A 17,827-nucleotide genomic window follows, 5' to 3' on the forward strand; every position below is an offset into this window, starting at 1 on the left:
ACTTTATTTTGCTTTTTTCTGTTTTTCTGTTTTTTTGTTTTTGTTTTTTATAGGTTTCAGAGAAATTATGTTGAATCCAATAAGCCTTCCCGGACATTCCAAGCCTCTTAACCATGGCATCTATGTTGAGGATGTCAATGTCTATTTCAGCAAAGGACGTCATGGCTTTTAAAGACTCTTTTTAAGCCTCCCTGTTTTGATGTCTCCTTGGTAGGCTGGGCCCTCTGAGAGGTTGGAAGCTCTAGGCATTGTTCCATTTGGAGCCAGGGATGCTAACTAGAAACCACATGAGCCACCGATGCCCCCCTCCCCGCACCCTTTATCGCCACCAAGACGGGCGTGTCCCCGCCCCCATCCGCCACTGGCAGGGTTGCCCTCCCCCTTCCAGTCATCACTGTGCTCCTTTTTTTTCTGGCCTCCAAGGCAGCTCCGGCCATCATCTTTAGAGCCAATAAAGAGAATTAAAAACCTGTGCACCAGGAACCATCTTTTAAACATACTAGCCAGTCTCTTGCTTTCCAAAAGCAACCCAACCGCCACGAGACAGCCTGATGAAGTCCAGCCGTGCTCCAGCCTCGCTTCCTCTGCCTGGAAGCATGGGGTCTCCCTGGCTCTCCTTAGGATACCAGGCCACTTTCTTAGTGACCTCGTCGCCCTGCAGCCTCCCGTGGGGAAGAACATCTAAGGAGAGGTGGAGACGGCGCGGTGAGAGGAGGGGGAGCCAGGCCCACGTGTTGGCACCAGATTAGGTCTCAGAGGAAAGAATGGAAACCAATCATTTTCTATATATATACGTATATATATATATTTTTTTTTTTGGTGGAGAAAACCATGTCTTTTTGGGGACACACTTTCCCCCTACTTCCTCTTCTCTCTGCAATGGCTCACAGTGAGTGGTATTAGAAAACCCCTTGGAGAAGAGGATTTCTCCAGGGCTCCTTCTTGGCCCCTAGACCTGCAGTTCCCACGAGCTCTGGCTGCAGGAGGTCTTGCCCATGAACCGGGCATCCTGCTAGGACCACAAGGGACCACAAGGAAACCAGGGACCAAGGCCCTTCCTGCTGGCCCGTGATCCCGGCATTGGCTCTCTTCCCCCACTTTTACTTGTTCTTGACTCTGAGAACTTTCGGCACCCAATGGAATCACCATTTCAAGGTCAAGATGAACTGAAGGGGAAGAGACGTAAAAATTGGCCTCCTCGAGCCCCTCTCATGGCACCAATGGAAGTGTCATCCCGTCCTCTGGTCAATATATGTGTTTACTTTGCTTGCTTTGACTCATGCCTTACTCCATGGCCACCCTCTCCCAAAGAGGAGGGATCTGTTTCCCCCATTTTCACCTTGATCCACAGCTGGGGGAGAGTGGAGGGAATGCCTTTACCCCAGCTTCCCTAGGAAAAGTATAGATGTAGGGCCTGGAAGTCCCCTAGATTTGCTGCCATATTGGCTTAGTAGATTTTGGGGGCGTGGCTTATTTCCTCCCACCCCTGGTACTTCCACTGTGGGGGCTCAGCGCAGGCTGCCCCCTTGAGGGTGGAGCACGGAAGAGGAAAGGGCCAACCATGGGGAGCTTGTAGGACAAAACGGTGGTGGTTTTAACCCACTGCGTTTGGGAGTGAGGATGCACAGCGATAGCAGATTCTCTGCCTTGGGAGATTTCCCCGGGGGTTAGGATTCCCTCTTAGGGTTTTAGGTCCTGAGTCCTGTGGATGTCAGGTTCCCTGCCTGGTTCTGGAGACACCCTCTGTGGGTTTTGAAAATACAGAGCTTTCCAAGTTCTTGCCCAGTATCTGGGGTGGCCTCTCGGGCACCTGAATGTCCAGAGTATCATGTGGGGGTTCAGCTTGTCTCCAGGACCTCAAAGGATGTGTTTATCAGCCCCTTCCAGCTCCCCACCACCCCGCTCCCACCACTTCATGTCTGGCCATTCCCCTCTATGTCCTGCCAGCTCTTTGGGCCAGGGCCTCTTTCTGAGTGTGGCTTTAAGGAGTAAGCTTGAGGATGATGTTTTTTGATTATTGTAATTCATTACCTCATTTCCAGCCTCCCAGGCTTCATCCATCCCAACATCTTTTATTCTGCCATTTTTCCTCACCTTGTGCTATGACCATGGGGCGTTATGTTTCCACAGAGACTTATAGGAGTGTTCAGTGTATAGTTTCTTAATAAACACTTTATTTTCTAATGAAATGACTGAATCAGACCTCTTATTTGGCAATTTTTGCAAAGAATATTAAAGACATTTCAGGCTACCCCTGTTTTTTTTTTTTTTAATTCCTCCCTATTTTACTCTTTTAAAGAAATTTCTTAGCCAAGTCCTGTTTGCAAAGGATTTTACAATCTGCTCCATTGGTTGCTTTCACTGAGACCTCTCCAGATACACGCTAAGCCCAAACAGTGAAGTGTTTCCTCAATCTTGCTTTGAAGGTATTAGAGGCACAGAGAAGCTGATCGGTTCACCCAGAGTCACACAGCACAAGAGGCATAAGCAAAATTCAAACCAGACTCCACCAAATACAACTCAGGTGACTGAGACTCTCGCCTCCTTGGTGGCAGAGGATTCTTCTGTTGTCTGAGCAGCCAAGACCTTTGGAGATTATTTCTTCAGAACTAAGGTGTAAGGGGCTCTGGAGTGGGGTCAAGGGATCCTTTATCTCTGGGGCACCAGCAAGCCAGTGTGATTTTTCCCTTGGTTGGAGTGGTTTTATAGCTCCCTTATGAATCTTGGGGAAGAGACTTTGCCCAGAGAAAGATGGGGCTCTGAGTTTGTAGGCCAAACTGCTGATTACTCAGAGACACCCCCATTCCTCCCCACACACGGCACGTACATCCTCAGGTGGACCAAGCTCTCATGGCAGGTCCCATGTGGGCTACCAGAGAAAGGGAGGAGGAGAGTCCTGGGGTCCTACTGAGACTGAAATGCTTAGATGAGCCGGCTATGTCTGTCTGCCCTTGGTTCCTGAGCCCTGACACAGCTAGAAGTGTTGAAATGCCTTCCGAGGAGGAAGTGGAAGCCCATTCCAGTATTCTTGCCTGGAAAATCCCATGGACGGAGGAGAGGAGCCTGGCGTGCTAGTCCACGGTGGTCACAAAAAAGTCAGACACGCCTTAGCAGCTAAACAATAACAACAACTCACAAAATGCAAGACATTATTTCAGTGCACGGGTTTTAGTTGCGATGTGTTGGATTTTCTCAAGTCAGGATTTGCTTAGCAATTTCAGGGTAGAATTCAGGGATTGAAGATGCATATACACACATACAGCCAGTGTCTAGCACTTGAAAAAATATATATGTCTGTATTTTTTTAACTGTTAGACATTGGTCTAGGTCTTAGGGTAGCACAGACATAATCTAGTCCTAAAAATACATAATTAAACTTGAGAGACAGACCTAGAAAAGCTGATCATTAATAACCACACATCATAATACAGGTCTTAATGACTGCATCAGTAAGTTTTTGTGAAATCAAACAAGAGGCACACAGATTTAATTTTGTTTAAGAGGAACAACAGAAATATCACAGGCAATAATTAGGGTTTTAAGCTGGACTTTGAAAGAATAAGGATTTTATAGAATTTGTGAGGAAGTAAGGGTCTGGAAGATCCCCTGGAGAAAGGAACAGCTACCTGCTCCACTATTCTTGCCTGAAGAATTCTATGGACAGAGAAGCCTGGCTGGCTACAGTCCATGGGGTCTCGAAGAGTTGGACATGACCGAGCAACTGAGCATTAGTGCAACTTACAATATCTTCCTTTTAGGAGGAGAGGACTTTGTATGTAGGAAGTTTGGAGCAACAGAGGAGGCTGGGGGCTGGGGAACGGCTTCTGGGAGGGTTTGGACCCCTCCCTGGGTCTCAGTAGGTTTTGTTGGAGCTTCTTACTTAGGAAGTAAAGATGAGGCAGGCAAAGTGGGTGGGTGAGCTCAAGGTGGAAGTCCAACAGGGATGGATCAGGCTAGGTTTGTGCTTTTCTACTTATCCTTACTCACTTACTCTCCTTTCGGAGTCTAGTTCTGTTTGAGCCCCACCCCTCACCTCACCCCAAATGGAAGCTCCTTTTCTATAGAGTGGCCTGAGCAGGGGGTTGCCCCAGCTTTGCATTCTCCTGTTCTCAGGGGTTCTAGAGTTGGACCAGGGATGCCCCAAGGGTTGAAACCATCTTTGGGACTATCAGGCTGCATGGATTCCAGAGGGGATTTCATTATTTAGGGCTTCCTTGGTGACTCAGATGGTAACGAACATGCCCACAGTGCAGGAGACCCAGGTTTGATCTCCTGGTTGGGAAAAATCCGTGGAGGAGGAAATGTCAACTCACTCCAGTATTCTTGCTGGAATACAGAGGAGCCTGGTGGGCTACAGTTCTTAGGGGTCACAGAGTTGGACACAAATAAGCAACTAACACTTTCACTTAGAGATATTTAAGCTTTGTTTTATCTGGATGCATAGAGCCTGCCAATTCATGGGAGAAAAAATGATGAGTAGAAACAGGCCCTGGGAAGATGGGATAGAAAAGCAGCCATCCTCAGGAGGAAGGGCCAGCATCACCCACGTGGAGGGAGAGGGCAGTAAGAGGAAGAAGAAGAGATGAGGGTTTAGGGGTTTGCGAGGCAAGGGAGTGAGAGAGGCCTTGTCTGGGGGCTTCTATTTTGTCTCTAAAGTGTAAGGAGAGGCCTTGGGGTGCAAGTGGGAACATCTACGAGCACTAAGGCTTGAAGCAGCAGAAGAGACCATGGCAGGTGGCAGGGAAGCGTGAGAGAGTTCCCAGGAGGCATGAGGACTGGCTGAAGCTGGAGAACCGTGTTGAGTGTGCAAGACTCTGTTTCCCATGCTTTCCTGAAGTCCCATGGCATCTACCCCAACGTTAGAGGTTCCGGAGCTGTCTGAGCTGGCACAGGGAGGCCTTGAGAACAGAACTCAGCCTGCTAAGGATGCTGGCTTGGACTGGCTTCATCCAGGGAGGCTCAGGGGGACCTACAAGTCCTGCAGCTCTGTGACCTTCTCGGTTTGGAATCTCGCCCACAGGATTTCATAGTGGCTTTTTTGAACTTGAGCTTGTGTTTGGTCGTGGGGGACTTTGTGGCAAAGGCTCAAGCCCAGAGCCGAGTGTACTTATTGTGTGCTCTCTGGATCTTCATCCTGGAGGAAAGGATTGAGGGGCTCCTCTTCTGAACACTGTTTTCTGAAGCTCAAAGTGTGGGGAAATCACTCTCCGTAAGAATGTGTAGGACAGTGGGGAACTCGGGTGTAGGGCTTTCCAGGGACATGCTCTGGAGAGGACCTCCGTCTTTCACTAGCGTTGCGTGGTTAGATCCTGAAACTGGTTGACAAGCTCCAAAGAAGGGCTTTCCTGGGGAACATAATAACAATCATGTCAAACTTACAAAGCACCTATTCAGAGCCAGGCCTGTTTGACCCATGGAAGCTGAAGCTCGAAAGTCAGTAATGACCAGGCCAGCTGTGAATGGCAGAGCTAAGTCTGACACGGGATCTCCTTGACCGCCCAGTGCTCTCAGCTGCACCACAGAGCAATCCATCTTCTGCTCCAGGAAAGCTGAAGTCCTGGGGACTCAATAACCATAGGCTCCCCCCACCTCCTGAGATGAAGTCCTTCAGGGGTCTTTAGGACTAGCTGCCATCCCTAACATCCTTCTGGAAACAGACAAGCACGGTGATTTTGAAAGACTCCCCAGAAAAAAGCATCCGCCCTGCTCTGTCTTCACCTGTTCTAGCATTTGGTGACCCTGGTTGCCTGAAAGTATGGTTGTTCTTAGATCTGAGTTAAATCATCTGGTTTCCAGTTGGTGAGATTTCCAAACAGACAAGGGTGGCATCTTTGATGCTGAGAAGGATCAGCCGAGACACACCTGGTCCTGAAGCTGGTGACTGAGGCTGCCCAGGTTTGGACAATGTGAGCAGCTTCAGACTGGAAGGGAGTGGAAGGAAGAGCCTTGCTTGACTTCTGCACCCCCACCTGAACATTCTCCACCCTTCCCCAAAGACCTCCTGCCACGTGGAAGCTCTGCCATGTCCTTGCCACTCAGGGAGACAACAGATGCCAAGCATCTTCAGTTTGGAAGGCAAGAAGCTGGGCTCTGCACTGCCCTGTCTCTCCTTTCTTACTTGGGAATTCCTTTCTTTAGCCAAGCTTCCAGCCATCACATCCTCCTTGGCCCCAGCCGCAGGCATGACCTCGGCCTAGTACAGGGTCAGTGACACTTCCCTGGCTCCACCCAGCTCCTGCAGGTCAAGGCCAGACCTGGGCAGAGCCTCATGCATCTCCGATCCAAGAGCAAGATGTCAGGGAGGGTTTGATCCTACAGAGACAGCAGATCAATGCAAGGTGACTGCATTGCCTGTAGCTTCCTGGACCATGCCAGACGCAGATTAAGCCGAGGGCCTTTGTTCCTTCAGTGCTTACTGCCTTGGGGCTCCCCCTAGACTCACAGATGGCCACCAGCGTGACTCTGAAAGGGAGAGAAGAGGAGAGAGTCTCAGTGAGGGACGGACCGAGATGAGTGAGGGTGGAGTGATGCCGGCTGCCCTGAGGTCCCAGTGGTTCAGCATGCCAGAGGGGGGAGTGTCGGGGGAACCTGGTTTGCATATGAATTGTCCAGGGGGCTGGAGCTCCACTAGCCTGCTCACTGAGCTCTGCCCCACTCCCACAACTTCATTGTTCTAGGAGCTTTGGAGAAGCTGTCTACGGCCCCATTTGCCTTGGATGGCTCTGGTTCTGCATTTTCCCTCTAGAAATCCCTTACCATCCCAGGTGATGTGGTGGTAAAGAATCCACCTTTCCTAGGAGATGCTACTTTGATCCCTGGGTCAGGAAGAGCCCTTGGAGGAGAGCATGGCAACCCACTCCACTATTCTTGCCTGGAGAATCCCATGGATAGAGGAGCCTGGTGAACTACAAGTCTATGGGATCACAAAGAGTCGGACAGGGCTGAAGTGACTTAGCATGTGCGCGCGCACACACACGCGCGCACACACACACACACACACACACACACACACACACACCATCCTATGCACTTCCCCTCAAGAAAACCTCAGCCTAAATTTGACCATATATCCCAGAGCTAAATAAGCCTCCTTCACTCTCCTTGCATGTAAAGTAAGTTGAAGATCTCTTGCTGACAAGAGAGAAGTTTCCTTGTCTGCTTTTTTGAATGGTTTGGTCATTCCATCAGGATTCTGAGGTCCATCTGGGTAGGATTTTAATCTCAGTTTCTCCTACTCAGTGGGTAAAGCTTCTACAAAGTGACCCCAGTTTTCCCTTGGGACTTAAGCTCTGCTGCTCAAGGAGGAGAATTCTGCCTGGCTGATGAGCCTTAAGATCTCGCTGCCTTTTCCTCTCTGTCCATTGGGACCCTCTTCCCTCCTGGGTGTGTGCCTGAGAGCACTAGCTCTTGCTTCCCCACCCCTCTTGCCTTCTGGTGCAGGCACATGCATTGCTCAGATGTCCTGTGGTTCTGGGTGTTGGGCATGGTGAGAACTGGGGAGACGTTGCAGTTAGTCTTTGACTCAAGCATGTTTGGTTTCCATGCAAGAAAGAGAAAGGCAGGAGGATCTCTGAGAAGCTCGGGTCCTAGAAGGACACAGATAATGCTGATGGTTCATATTCTGTCTCAAAGGCAAGGCCAGGTCTGTGCCAATCCAGTTTGGGAAGGAGTTTGGAACTACTTGGGTGAAGGGGAAAGACAAGGTTACCAGATTCTAAGAGAATAGCCAGAGCTGTAGAGAAGTCCTGACTGAGGGCTCTGGTGAGCCTTTCAAGCCTGGAAAACACAGTAGCTCTGGGCTTCTCCGGATCATGTGTCTTCCCATGATCCTTTGCAATAGAAGCCACTCAAAGTCTCCCTGAGGTCCGTGAGTCTGACTTTGATTTGTCTAAGAGAAGAGGGAGGGGCAGTGGCATAAGGCAGGAAGAATGGAGCTTGGCTTCTCTGAGAGAGGAAGAGCAACTCTCCCTGCATCCCCTGTCTAAGATGATGTCAAGCACTGTCTGAGATTTTGGAGGGTGAATCAGAAGGCCCCGTTGGCTACGGAGAGAGTTTGAAGGCCCAGGGACAAGGCTCCTTAAAGGTATGAGTCCCAAAGTTGTGTCCAACTTGTGGTTCCATCCAAGTTTGAGGAACAGAGCATCATGTCAGCTCAGAAAACCCCACTGAGCCTGACTTGGGTGAGCAATGTCGGAGGTCTTGGTGGCTGACAGTGACACCAGCTGCTCTACGGAGCTCTCTCTTCTCCCCTGTTTCTGCCTCCCATGTGTTGTAACCATAGCAGCAAAATGAAGCCTGGTTCTGCCTTTGGAGACCTCACTGGAGCAACTGGCCTATTTCCCTTCAAAAGACATGGCTTCCCTCTTTTGTCCACACGTTCTTTCCACAGCGAGAAGGGCAAGGACCCAACCCCTGTAAAGTGACTTCACCACTGTCAAATATGGCCTGGTGATACTTCCTTTATAAAGCTCTGAAATGTCACTTACTTTTTTTACTCTGAAGCTCATACCAGCCTTGGTCTGTTTTGGTTCTCATGATGTTTTAAAATTGCAGTGCAATGTGCTTTACTTCCAAGGCTTGCGACAATGGCCTTTGGCCAAAGGTCCCATGATCCTGACTCCTGGCGAGACTGACTACTCTGGGGAAGAGAGGGTGTGGGGCTGGGGGAGGGGATGGGTGCTCTGGGAGGAATGACGTCTGTCTGCAGTCCTGTGCCATGGTTCTTAGTGGCTGGACAGGCTCGGGGAAATAGTTACTGCACACGCCAGATTCTCAAGGGTGTCGGGAGCAGGGAGACATGGGAAGCCCTTGAGTTTGAAGTTCAAAGGGTTTAGATTCCATAACACAGGAGACCCCTGGAACTAAAAACACTGTCTTACTGCCAGGCCCATCTCAGCACTGACCAGACAAGCTGTCTCCAAGATCTGCTCTCCAGATGTCAAAGTCCAGAAAGACAAGTCCTAAAGTCTTTGTCCCATGGACCAACCATTGTAGGTGCCTCTCCTGGGGCCCTCCTACAAGCAATCTCAAGGAGAAGGAAAATTCCAGAATGCAGGCTAGGTGCTAAGTCCAACCTGTGCATTTTGTACACACCAACATGTCAGCATTCTCTTGCTGTTAATTCTGAGAGAAAATTCATATGAGGGAGAGCCCAAGAGGAAACCTCAAAGCAATTTAGAGGGTACAGTCAGGACCTCTGGTCACTCCCACCTGAGGACCGCAGCTCTGACTCCAGCATTTGGCTTCAGAGGGAGCCAGCTGCAGAGCTGATCAGTGAGAACCTGACTTTGGGGATTGTGGGAGAGGCGGGTTAGAGGAGGTACCATGAATAGAGAATATATTCTGAGAATGTCCTTCCTGCGAGAATTGAAATTCTGAGTCCATGTGTGAATGACTCACAGAATCGTTCAATCTTTATGGCTGTCAACTTGACATTTCCTGGTATCATCACAGGCAATTGCTGCATAGTACCTTTGATACCAAATGGACAATTGGGTCATTACAAAGATCAGAGTGACATCTCTGTGCATTTTCAGGATGGTATCTTAGTAGTTTTAGTGGATCAACTGCTTGACCAAGTATTGCCCTACATGTATTGATCGGTTTTCTGGGAAAGCTTCAGTTTCTGCAATAGGGTTCTCTTTTCATTTGAATGCCCAACTTGTTATCACATAAATCATGTTGTAAGGATGGGCTTCCCTGGTGGCTCATTTGATAAAGAATTTGCCTGCAATTCAGGAGACAAAGGTTCAATCCCTGGGTCAGGAAGATCCCCTGGAGAAGGAAGTGACAACCCACTCCAGTACTCTTGCCTGGGAAATCTCATGGAGAGAGGAGCCTTGCAGGCTACAGTCCATGGGGTTGCAAAGAGTCAGACATGACTTAGGTACTGAACAACAACAACAAAAGATCATGTGCTCCCCTTTTCATTGGCCTTGGAAATGCTTCCCTGTAGCCTCATGAGACGCTGAAAGCCCATCAGATAACTTTGGAGAATGATATATGGTATATAGCCAGCCTCTTGAAGATTCACCATGTTAGGACAGTAAAGGTTCTGAGAAGTCCGGCTTTAAATAACCCTTTTGTTTCTACCCCTTTCTCAGTCAAATTGAACATGAAACACTCTTCACTTAATACCTATAAGCAGACTCAATGCACACACTCTAGGTCACACTGGGTCAGGGTGTGGGCAGCAGCTTTTTGAAACAGAACCAAGCAGGATGTATTAATTAACCACTGATTTCTCACATCCAGATGAACCGCCAAACCCCAACACCTCTGCCCTGCTTTAGGCTCCATCCCCGACTTTTGCCCTTGGCTTTGTAAGGAGGCAGACATTATTCTCCGGGCTGGTGGGTAGATACTCTTATGAAGTGCAAGAAACCTCTGTGAGACTTCAAAAGAAAATGATAAATCACTTCACATAAGAGCTTACGGCTTCAGCCCTAAACCTGGTCACTCTCCCAGGCGGGTGGAGGTGATGTCATCTAGCTTTAGATGGCGTCAGTCTCAGCCCTACCACCAGCAAAACGACGTGGGTAAGTTATCTTTCCTTGTTCCATGTTTGTCTCTAACTTTGCCGCTCCTTAGGGTTCCCAGGTGGCACAGTGGGAAAGAATCCTCCTGCCAATGCAGGCAACACAGGTTTGATCCCTGGGAAGGGAAGATCCCCTGGAGGAGGAAATGGCAACCCACTCCAGTATTCTTGCCTGGGAAATACCATGGACAGGAGAGCCTGGTGGGCTACAGTCCATAGGGTTGCAAAGAATCGGACATGACTGAGCACTCACGTGCAGATTCTCAGATCTCATGCTAAGATCTCAGAGAAGAGATCTTAGCCAGACAGGAGTTCCAAATGTCATGTCCCCATGAATCACTGTTGTCTCCTAGTGGGGGGCATCTTCTGGTTCTGGGGTCCGTCTCTCTCTGCTGCATGTCTTGATGTGTCACTTGGGAAAGGTAACCCCTGCTTCCTCCTGGAGTGCTGTGGAAGGTGGTAAGAGGGGGAGGGTGGCTGCCCTTCTGGGTGAGGGTTGGTGGATTTTTCTGGAAGAGGAAAGAAACAGATGCTTGGAGGTTAATAGACCCTCTCTGTCACAGTTGGACAGGGCCAAGCGGGGGTTCTTGGCAAGATTTTCCAACTTTGATCTCAAGAAGGCAGCTCTGCCTAACAAATAGTCTGAAATGTCAAAGAAGAAATGTTAAAGCTTGAGAGGTCGTTCTCCTGGGAGCTGCCTGGGCTGGCTAGGGAGGCAGAGGCGGAGGGAGAGAGGGACACTCGAGAATCCTTCACATAAAGATTCTGACTTGGTTCTGTGATATTTAAGAAAGAAGAAAACTCTGAATTATTTATAGTGCAGAAGATGGAAGCTGGAATGTAGAGAAGTGGCCAGGCTTCAGAGGATAGTTCAGAATCTATCTGCCCCAGCCTTGAAATAGTAAAAACTTTTCTTGTTGGTGACATCCTCTTGACCTCTCCTTATCTGTCATTATGATTACTATTATGGTTCTTTTCGTTAAGATAATGCACGGCTTTTGATTATGGGAGTTGGGGAGAGGCGATTTCTAGAAATGATTGTTGCAAAGAAGCAAGAGTTCGCGCTGCCTCTTAAAGGAGCTGCAGCAAGTCCTTTGCCTCCTCTTTCTTTCCACCCCCATCGGCTTCCAGCTTGTGCCTCTTCAGACAGTGGTGGGCAGCACCGTGGGTAACGATTGGCCATGCTGATCTGGGAAGGCAGAGTCCATGTGTCAGTTGTTCCATCTGAAATATGGAGCCAGTCGTACGGCTCATCTGGGTGTGCTGGGACTGTGACTGATACCAGGTAGTCAGAACACCTAGAAACTTGGTGAGGGGGCAAGAGAATAGCACCCGTGTTATGTGAAGGGACGGAAAGGAAGTAAAGAAATTTACAAAGGGAAATTCAGAAGTGATGACAGGACTGGTGTTAAAGCCAGAGGGAATGAACGGGGTCTTTTATCTGTTTACTTTGGTCAGTGATGTTGTTTAGATCTTAACAAAAGTACTTCTGGTTGATAACACATCCTGATTCTATAGCATGGGTAACTGAGAGCCACTGATGGTCTCAAAATTGCAGTTAAATTTAAAATGATAAGTGTCAGATGTTCTCCCTTCCCCCTTCACAAAGAATGCAAACATGCTGTCAGTCACCCTCCCTCTAATTATTTTTGTACACCCTTGGATCTCTCAAGGATGCCAACAAAAATAGCCAGTCTTTGGACAGGGGCAGGTTGGGGGTGTTTGAGATGAGGCTAGTCCAGATGCAAATCAGATCATCAGTAAACTTTCAAACAAGCAATATTGTATTTAGGACGTATTGCTTTTATTGAAAATAGTCGTACTTTTGCTTTTTTTTTTTCCTAGACGTGTTTTTTTCCACTTCGAAGAACCTAGAGAACATTTTGCAGTTAAAATGTCACAGTGACACTCCTGTTATAAAACTCTGAAAGTGTACTTATTTTTATATTCAGTAACTTACTCTACCTCTCAGAAAGATCTTCCAAATAGTTTTCCCCACTCTTGATTTTCAGTGGTGTTAGAGGCATGACTAACATTCTTGCTGCAGCACAGTGGCTGTCAAATTTTCTGGTCTTGGGGCCTGTTTACATTAAAAAATTATAAGGACCTTAAAGAGTTTTTGTTTATGTGGGTTTTATACATCTATATTTACTGTAATTGAAATTAAAACTGAGAAACATTGGAAAACACACACACACACACTGTATTTAGCCATTAGAGCAAAATTTTCATCACATTTCAGGAAATTACTGGAAAAACTCCATGCATACCTGTGACAGAATGAGAGCGAACAAAAGTGAACAGACCATCTTAGTATTCCTAGGAAAACAGGTTTGACATGTGGATCTCCTGAGAGGGTCTCAGGGCCAAGCAGGGGTATTTGGACCATGTTTTTAGACCAGCTGCTCTGGGGAAAACTGAAGAATGAGCAGATTCTGAAACCGAGTCTGTGTTCCCTTGGTACCAGTGAATGAATCAGTCATGAACTTTGCTCCAAGTGTCAGGCTCCATCAGAACCTCATTTCTTCATGCAAACATCACCAACTGCCTCTTAAGTGCTGACCCAAACCTAACTGGACATAACCGTGTTCAGTTGCTGGAAATGCGGGAATCATACAAGAAGGAATTCATCTAGAAAACTAGGAGACCGGGTGTGAGCTTGCTCTGCAGAAGAAACACGGGCTTGATGCAGCTGTAAACATTATTGGCTGATTGAAGAAACTGAGCATAAACAAGGTTTGCAAAACCCCATTGGTGAGAGCGGGGAGAGTAAATGTCAGGGGGATGAAGAGCTTTTGCAATCAGTACCTTGCAGGCCAGAAGTCTCACCATGTGTATCACAGCCCTCACTGTGCATCGCGTTTTGGTTCGTCTAAGGAACACGTGGGGCTTCGCAGTGTTCTACAAGGTCCCTTAGGAGAGTCTATTTAAGTTTAGAGTCCCTGGCCCCTCCTTCATTCTCCTAACCAGGGCAGCTTTGGTAGAGAAAGACTGGACCATGAAATGGTCCTTACATCTTAAGGAGCCTCCTTGGGTCAGCTCTGTGCATCCATCAGGCAGAGGGAGCTGTCCCGTCCTTGGGGTCCTGGGCTCATGACAGAGTTCATGCCTCCTATCGTTTTTACCTTTCTACCCCAGATTTATCATTTATACTCAGGAGATCAAGAACAGCCCTCAACTTGTTCTGAGGAGTTCTTTGTTCCCAATATTTCACAATCCTTACCAGGAAAAGGAGCTCTTTCAAGAATGCCTCTGAGATCATGAGCAGATGTTGGTCCATTCACTCATCCCTCAGTTATTGCCTACCTACTCTCTGCCATGAACTCTGCCACTGAGTGAAGCAGTCATATTTCCTTTCCTCCACAACCTCAGGGTCTAATGAGCCGGTTCTCATGGTGGGGGTGACTTGTCCCCCAGAGACGTTGGTTGTCACGACTAAGGGTAGATGCTACTGAGAGCCCTCACACCAAAGAATTATCTGGCCTAAAAATGTCCGTAGTGCCAAGGTCAAGAAAATCCAATCTAGTGAGAATATGGATCAGTATCCCTTAATCTTGGACAAGAGGGTTTCATACATTTCAGGCTCTTCCTTCAGCTTCCGGGACTCCAAGGGCTATGGCACCACAATCTCCATCTTATGCCACTTCTGCGTAAAGTCTCTGTTGCCTACACCAGAATTCCTTACCCAAATGGCCCTTAGCCCACTTCCAGGACATGTGCAGACCTCTTTGTCTGTCTTTTCTCCTAAGGGTGGGCTGCACTACAGATGTGTGCCAGTAAAGCCCGGGTGGGTCAAGGACCTGTTGTTTGGGGGCGGAGGGGAGTGTGTGTGTGGAGTGGTCAGGTTGGGTGTGCCTGGAGCCTCCTTTGCTGTGAGATTGAAAGGGGGAGCAAGCCGGGGTCTTGCTCTCTGACACTGCACGTCCCGTCTCACAATTCCAGGGAGTCCAAGACGTCTAAATTTGTGTCTGGTTCTTCATGTCATTCTGAAAATATATTTAGAGGAAGATAAGATGTCCCTTATTTAACAGTGTGTTGGCTTGATTCGGGCTTCCCTGGTGGCTCAGATGGTAAAGACTCTGCCTGCAATGCAGGAGACCTGGGTTCAATGCCTGGGTCAGGAAGATCCCCTGGAGAAGGGAATGGTAACCCTCTCCAGTATTATTGCCTGGAAAACCCCATGGATAGAGGAGCCTGGCAGGCTACAGTCCAGGAGGTCGCCAAGAGTCAAACATGACTGAGCAACTAGCATTAACTTAGCTCAATTTATGACTTCAAACTTTTTGAACATGTGAGATTTGGGCTTCTAATTATTCTCTTGTCCCAAGTCCTGCAAATATAAGGGACAGGCCTTGTGCAGACAAGTGAGTAATTATGAAGCAATATGATGAAATTGTGCATGAGGTAAGCAGAGAGGAAGGACACTTAGTTCCTAAGTGTAGTTCTGGAAAATACTGAATCATGACATCTGTCTGCAGCTGTATAAATATAAATGCCAATTCAGGGAACCCACGATCAGGATGATCAGTTCACACTTCCAGTGTTCCATTATTTGGAGAAATGTCTGTCTCTTTGAGTCTTAGGAAGCCTGATGCCTTTGCCACACAGATAAATACTATGGCCCTTTGGCCACCTCAGGATGTTCAAGTCAGGTGTTCTTCCTACTAGACCATCTCCACGCTGGGGCAGAGCTCGTATAGTGTCATGCCCTTGTCAGGTTGCCATGGAGACTGATCTCGAGGTCTCCAAAATTGATTTGTATTTATTGGGGATCTGCAGTTTTCTGGATGCTGTGACCAGCATTAAACAGAGAGAGAGAGAAAAAGAGGGATGCCCTCCTCCTTCCCTATTTGTGGCCTACTGGGAAGATATCTTTCTGCAACAGAGAGGTTGGAGAAATTGAATGGGAAGGATTTTTTTTTTCTTCCAATAACGTGCTTTTTTTCTGATTACAAAAGTAATTTATATTCAGAGTAGACAATTTGTTGAAATACAGAAAAGCACACAAACGCATAAATTATCCACCATCCCATCACCCAGAGACAACACTGTTAACATTTTAGCTTTCTGCCTTTCTAATCTTTTTTATGTTCTTATTTAATTATTTAACAGAATCGAGTCATTCTACGTGCGCACGCACACTCGCGCCCATTGCTTTGCTACTTCCTTCCTTATAAGACTGCTTCATGTGCTGTTTTATCTTTTGTGATGGCAAAGATTTTCTTTACAGATAACCTATTTACATGGTGAAGGACACACACGCAGGCCCATACAACTTGTACATGAATGTTCATGGCAGCATTTTTCAAAATAACCCCAAAGTAGGAACAGCCCAGATGTGTATCAGCCGATGATAAATGAAATATGGGATAAACAAACGACGGAATACTACTCAATAATAGAAAGGGGTGAAGTGCCAGTGTGTGTTACGTGAGTGAACACTGCAAACAATATGCTAAGTAGAAAAAGAAGCAGGGCATGCAAGACCTTGTTTCATATGATGCCATCTCCTGTGAAATGTCCAGAAGAGGCAAATCTATGCAGACAAGAAGACTACCAGCAGTCGCCTAAGGCTGGGGTTGGGAATGAGGATTACTTGTGGATGAACCCAAGAGATCTAGTTGGAGTGATGAAACTGTATTTAATATTGAAATGAATTACGGTGATGGTTGTACACTGGTAAAAATCATTGAATTTTACATTAAGATGGGTGACTTTTCAATGTCATATTTAAAATGGTTACCCAACAAGGACCTACTATATAGCACAGGGAGCTCTGCAGCTTGGATGGGAGGGGAGTTTGGAGAATGGAGTCCCTCTGCTGTACCCCTGAAACTGTCACCGCTCTGTTAATCAGCTATATTCCAATACAAAATGAAAGATCTTAAGAAAATAAAATAAGTAAATTAAATGGGTGAGTTTTATGGTACATGAACAACACCTCAATAAAATTTACCTATTTACACATAAATACATATGTAAAAGAAAGGTGATATATATGACATATATAATAAGTATGTGTTATATATTGATGCAAAATAAAGATTATACATATAAAATTTATTAAGTTATTGTTTACCTCAGTTATTAGATAGAATAAGTATATCATGTTATCTATATAGGGCTTCCCTGGTGGCTCAGCTGGTCAAGAATCTGCATAACATATGTATATATAAACTCTTCCTATACCTGTCCCTCATCTGCAGGTTCTTTGTACTACCACCACCGTCACCACACATGTAGCCACTGTCATTGTGTGTCCTTATGAATTATATCCAAACAAATTATATATAAACCAATATACATACGCACTTTTGTTTTCCCTCCACTTTGCACATGTAGAAATATATGACATATATTATTCTGTTCTTTTTAGTATTCTCCCTGACAGTTCCTTGGAGCTCTCAGAGAAATTCCTCCTTCTTCTGTTGTTAGAGATACATACTATTCCCTTGCATAGCTATATCCCAATTCATTTAATGTCTTTATAAAACTTTGCTCTTATAAGTAACTTTAGTGGATTGATCATAAATATAATAAACCTAAATGAATGTGGCTGAACCCAAATACATTAATACAGGGACAAATAACCCCCACAGGCTGTTTGGTATACCTGTTTTACACATATAACCTGTGTTAGGTTATACCAGTGTGTACTCCTGGGAAGAAAACTTATGACCAACCTTGATAGTATATTAAAAAGCAGAGACATTACTTTGCCAACCAAGGTCCGTCTAGTCAAGGCTATGGTTTTCCCCGTTGTCATGTATGGATGTGAGAGTTGGACTGTGAAGAAAGCTGATCGCCGAAAAATTGATGCTTTTGAACTGTGGTGTTGGAGAAGACTCTTGAGAGTCCCTTGGACTGCAAGGAGATCCAACCAGTCCATTCTAAAGGAGATCAATCCTGGGTGTTCATTGGAAGGACTGATGCTAAAGCTGAAACTACAATACTTTGGCCACCTCATGCGATGAGTTGACTCACTGGAAAAGAGTCTGATGCTAGGAGAGGTTGGGGGTGGGAGGAGAAGGGGACGACAGAAAATGAGATGGCTGGATGGCATCACCGACTCGATGGACATGAGTTTGAGTGAACTCCAGGAGTTGGTGATGGACAGGGAGGCCTGGCGTGCTGTGATTCATGGGGTCGTGGAGAGTCGGACACGACTGAGCGACTGAACTGAACTGAACTGAACTCTCAGTAATATGTAAGAATGAGATTCTCTGCAGCCTCAGTAAATATAGGGTCGCAGCATGATTTTTAATGGCTGGGTAGTTTTCCAGCTGCTGC

The 17,827-nt window shown here is 46.9% G+C and overlaps 1 protein-coding gene across 6 annotated transcripts in view; it reads left to right on the forward strand.

Moving 5' to 3' along the window:
• Nucleotides 1–17,827, forward strand: part of NTRK3 (neurotrophic receptor tyrosine kinase 3) — a 436,755-nt gene that overhangs the window by 318,466 nt on the left and 100,462 nt on the right. Inside the window, exon 14 of one of the 6 annotated variants that reach the window (XM_088829671.1) lies at nt 54–2,384. The exons of the other annotated variants lie outside the window; for them this stretch is intronic. Coding sequence (XP_088685797.1) covers nt 54–172 — 119 coding nt within the window. The 3' untranslated portion in view covers nt 173–2,384. Of the gene's footprint in view, nt 1–53; nt 2,385–17,827 lie in introns of those variants that run through there. 6 annotated transcript variants of the gene reach the window in all.

Source organism: Moschus berezovskii, chromosome 21, assembly GCF_049115385.1.
Source record: "Moschus berezovskii isolate FMDL1 chromosome 21, NW_MosBer_1.0, whole genome shotgun sequence".
NCBI lineage: Eukaryota > Metazoa > Chordata > Mammalia > Artiodactyla > Moschidae > Moschus > Moschus berezovskii.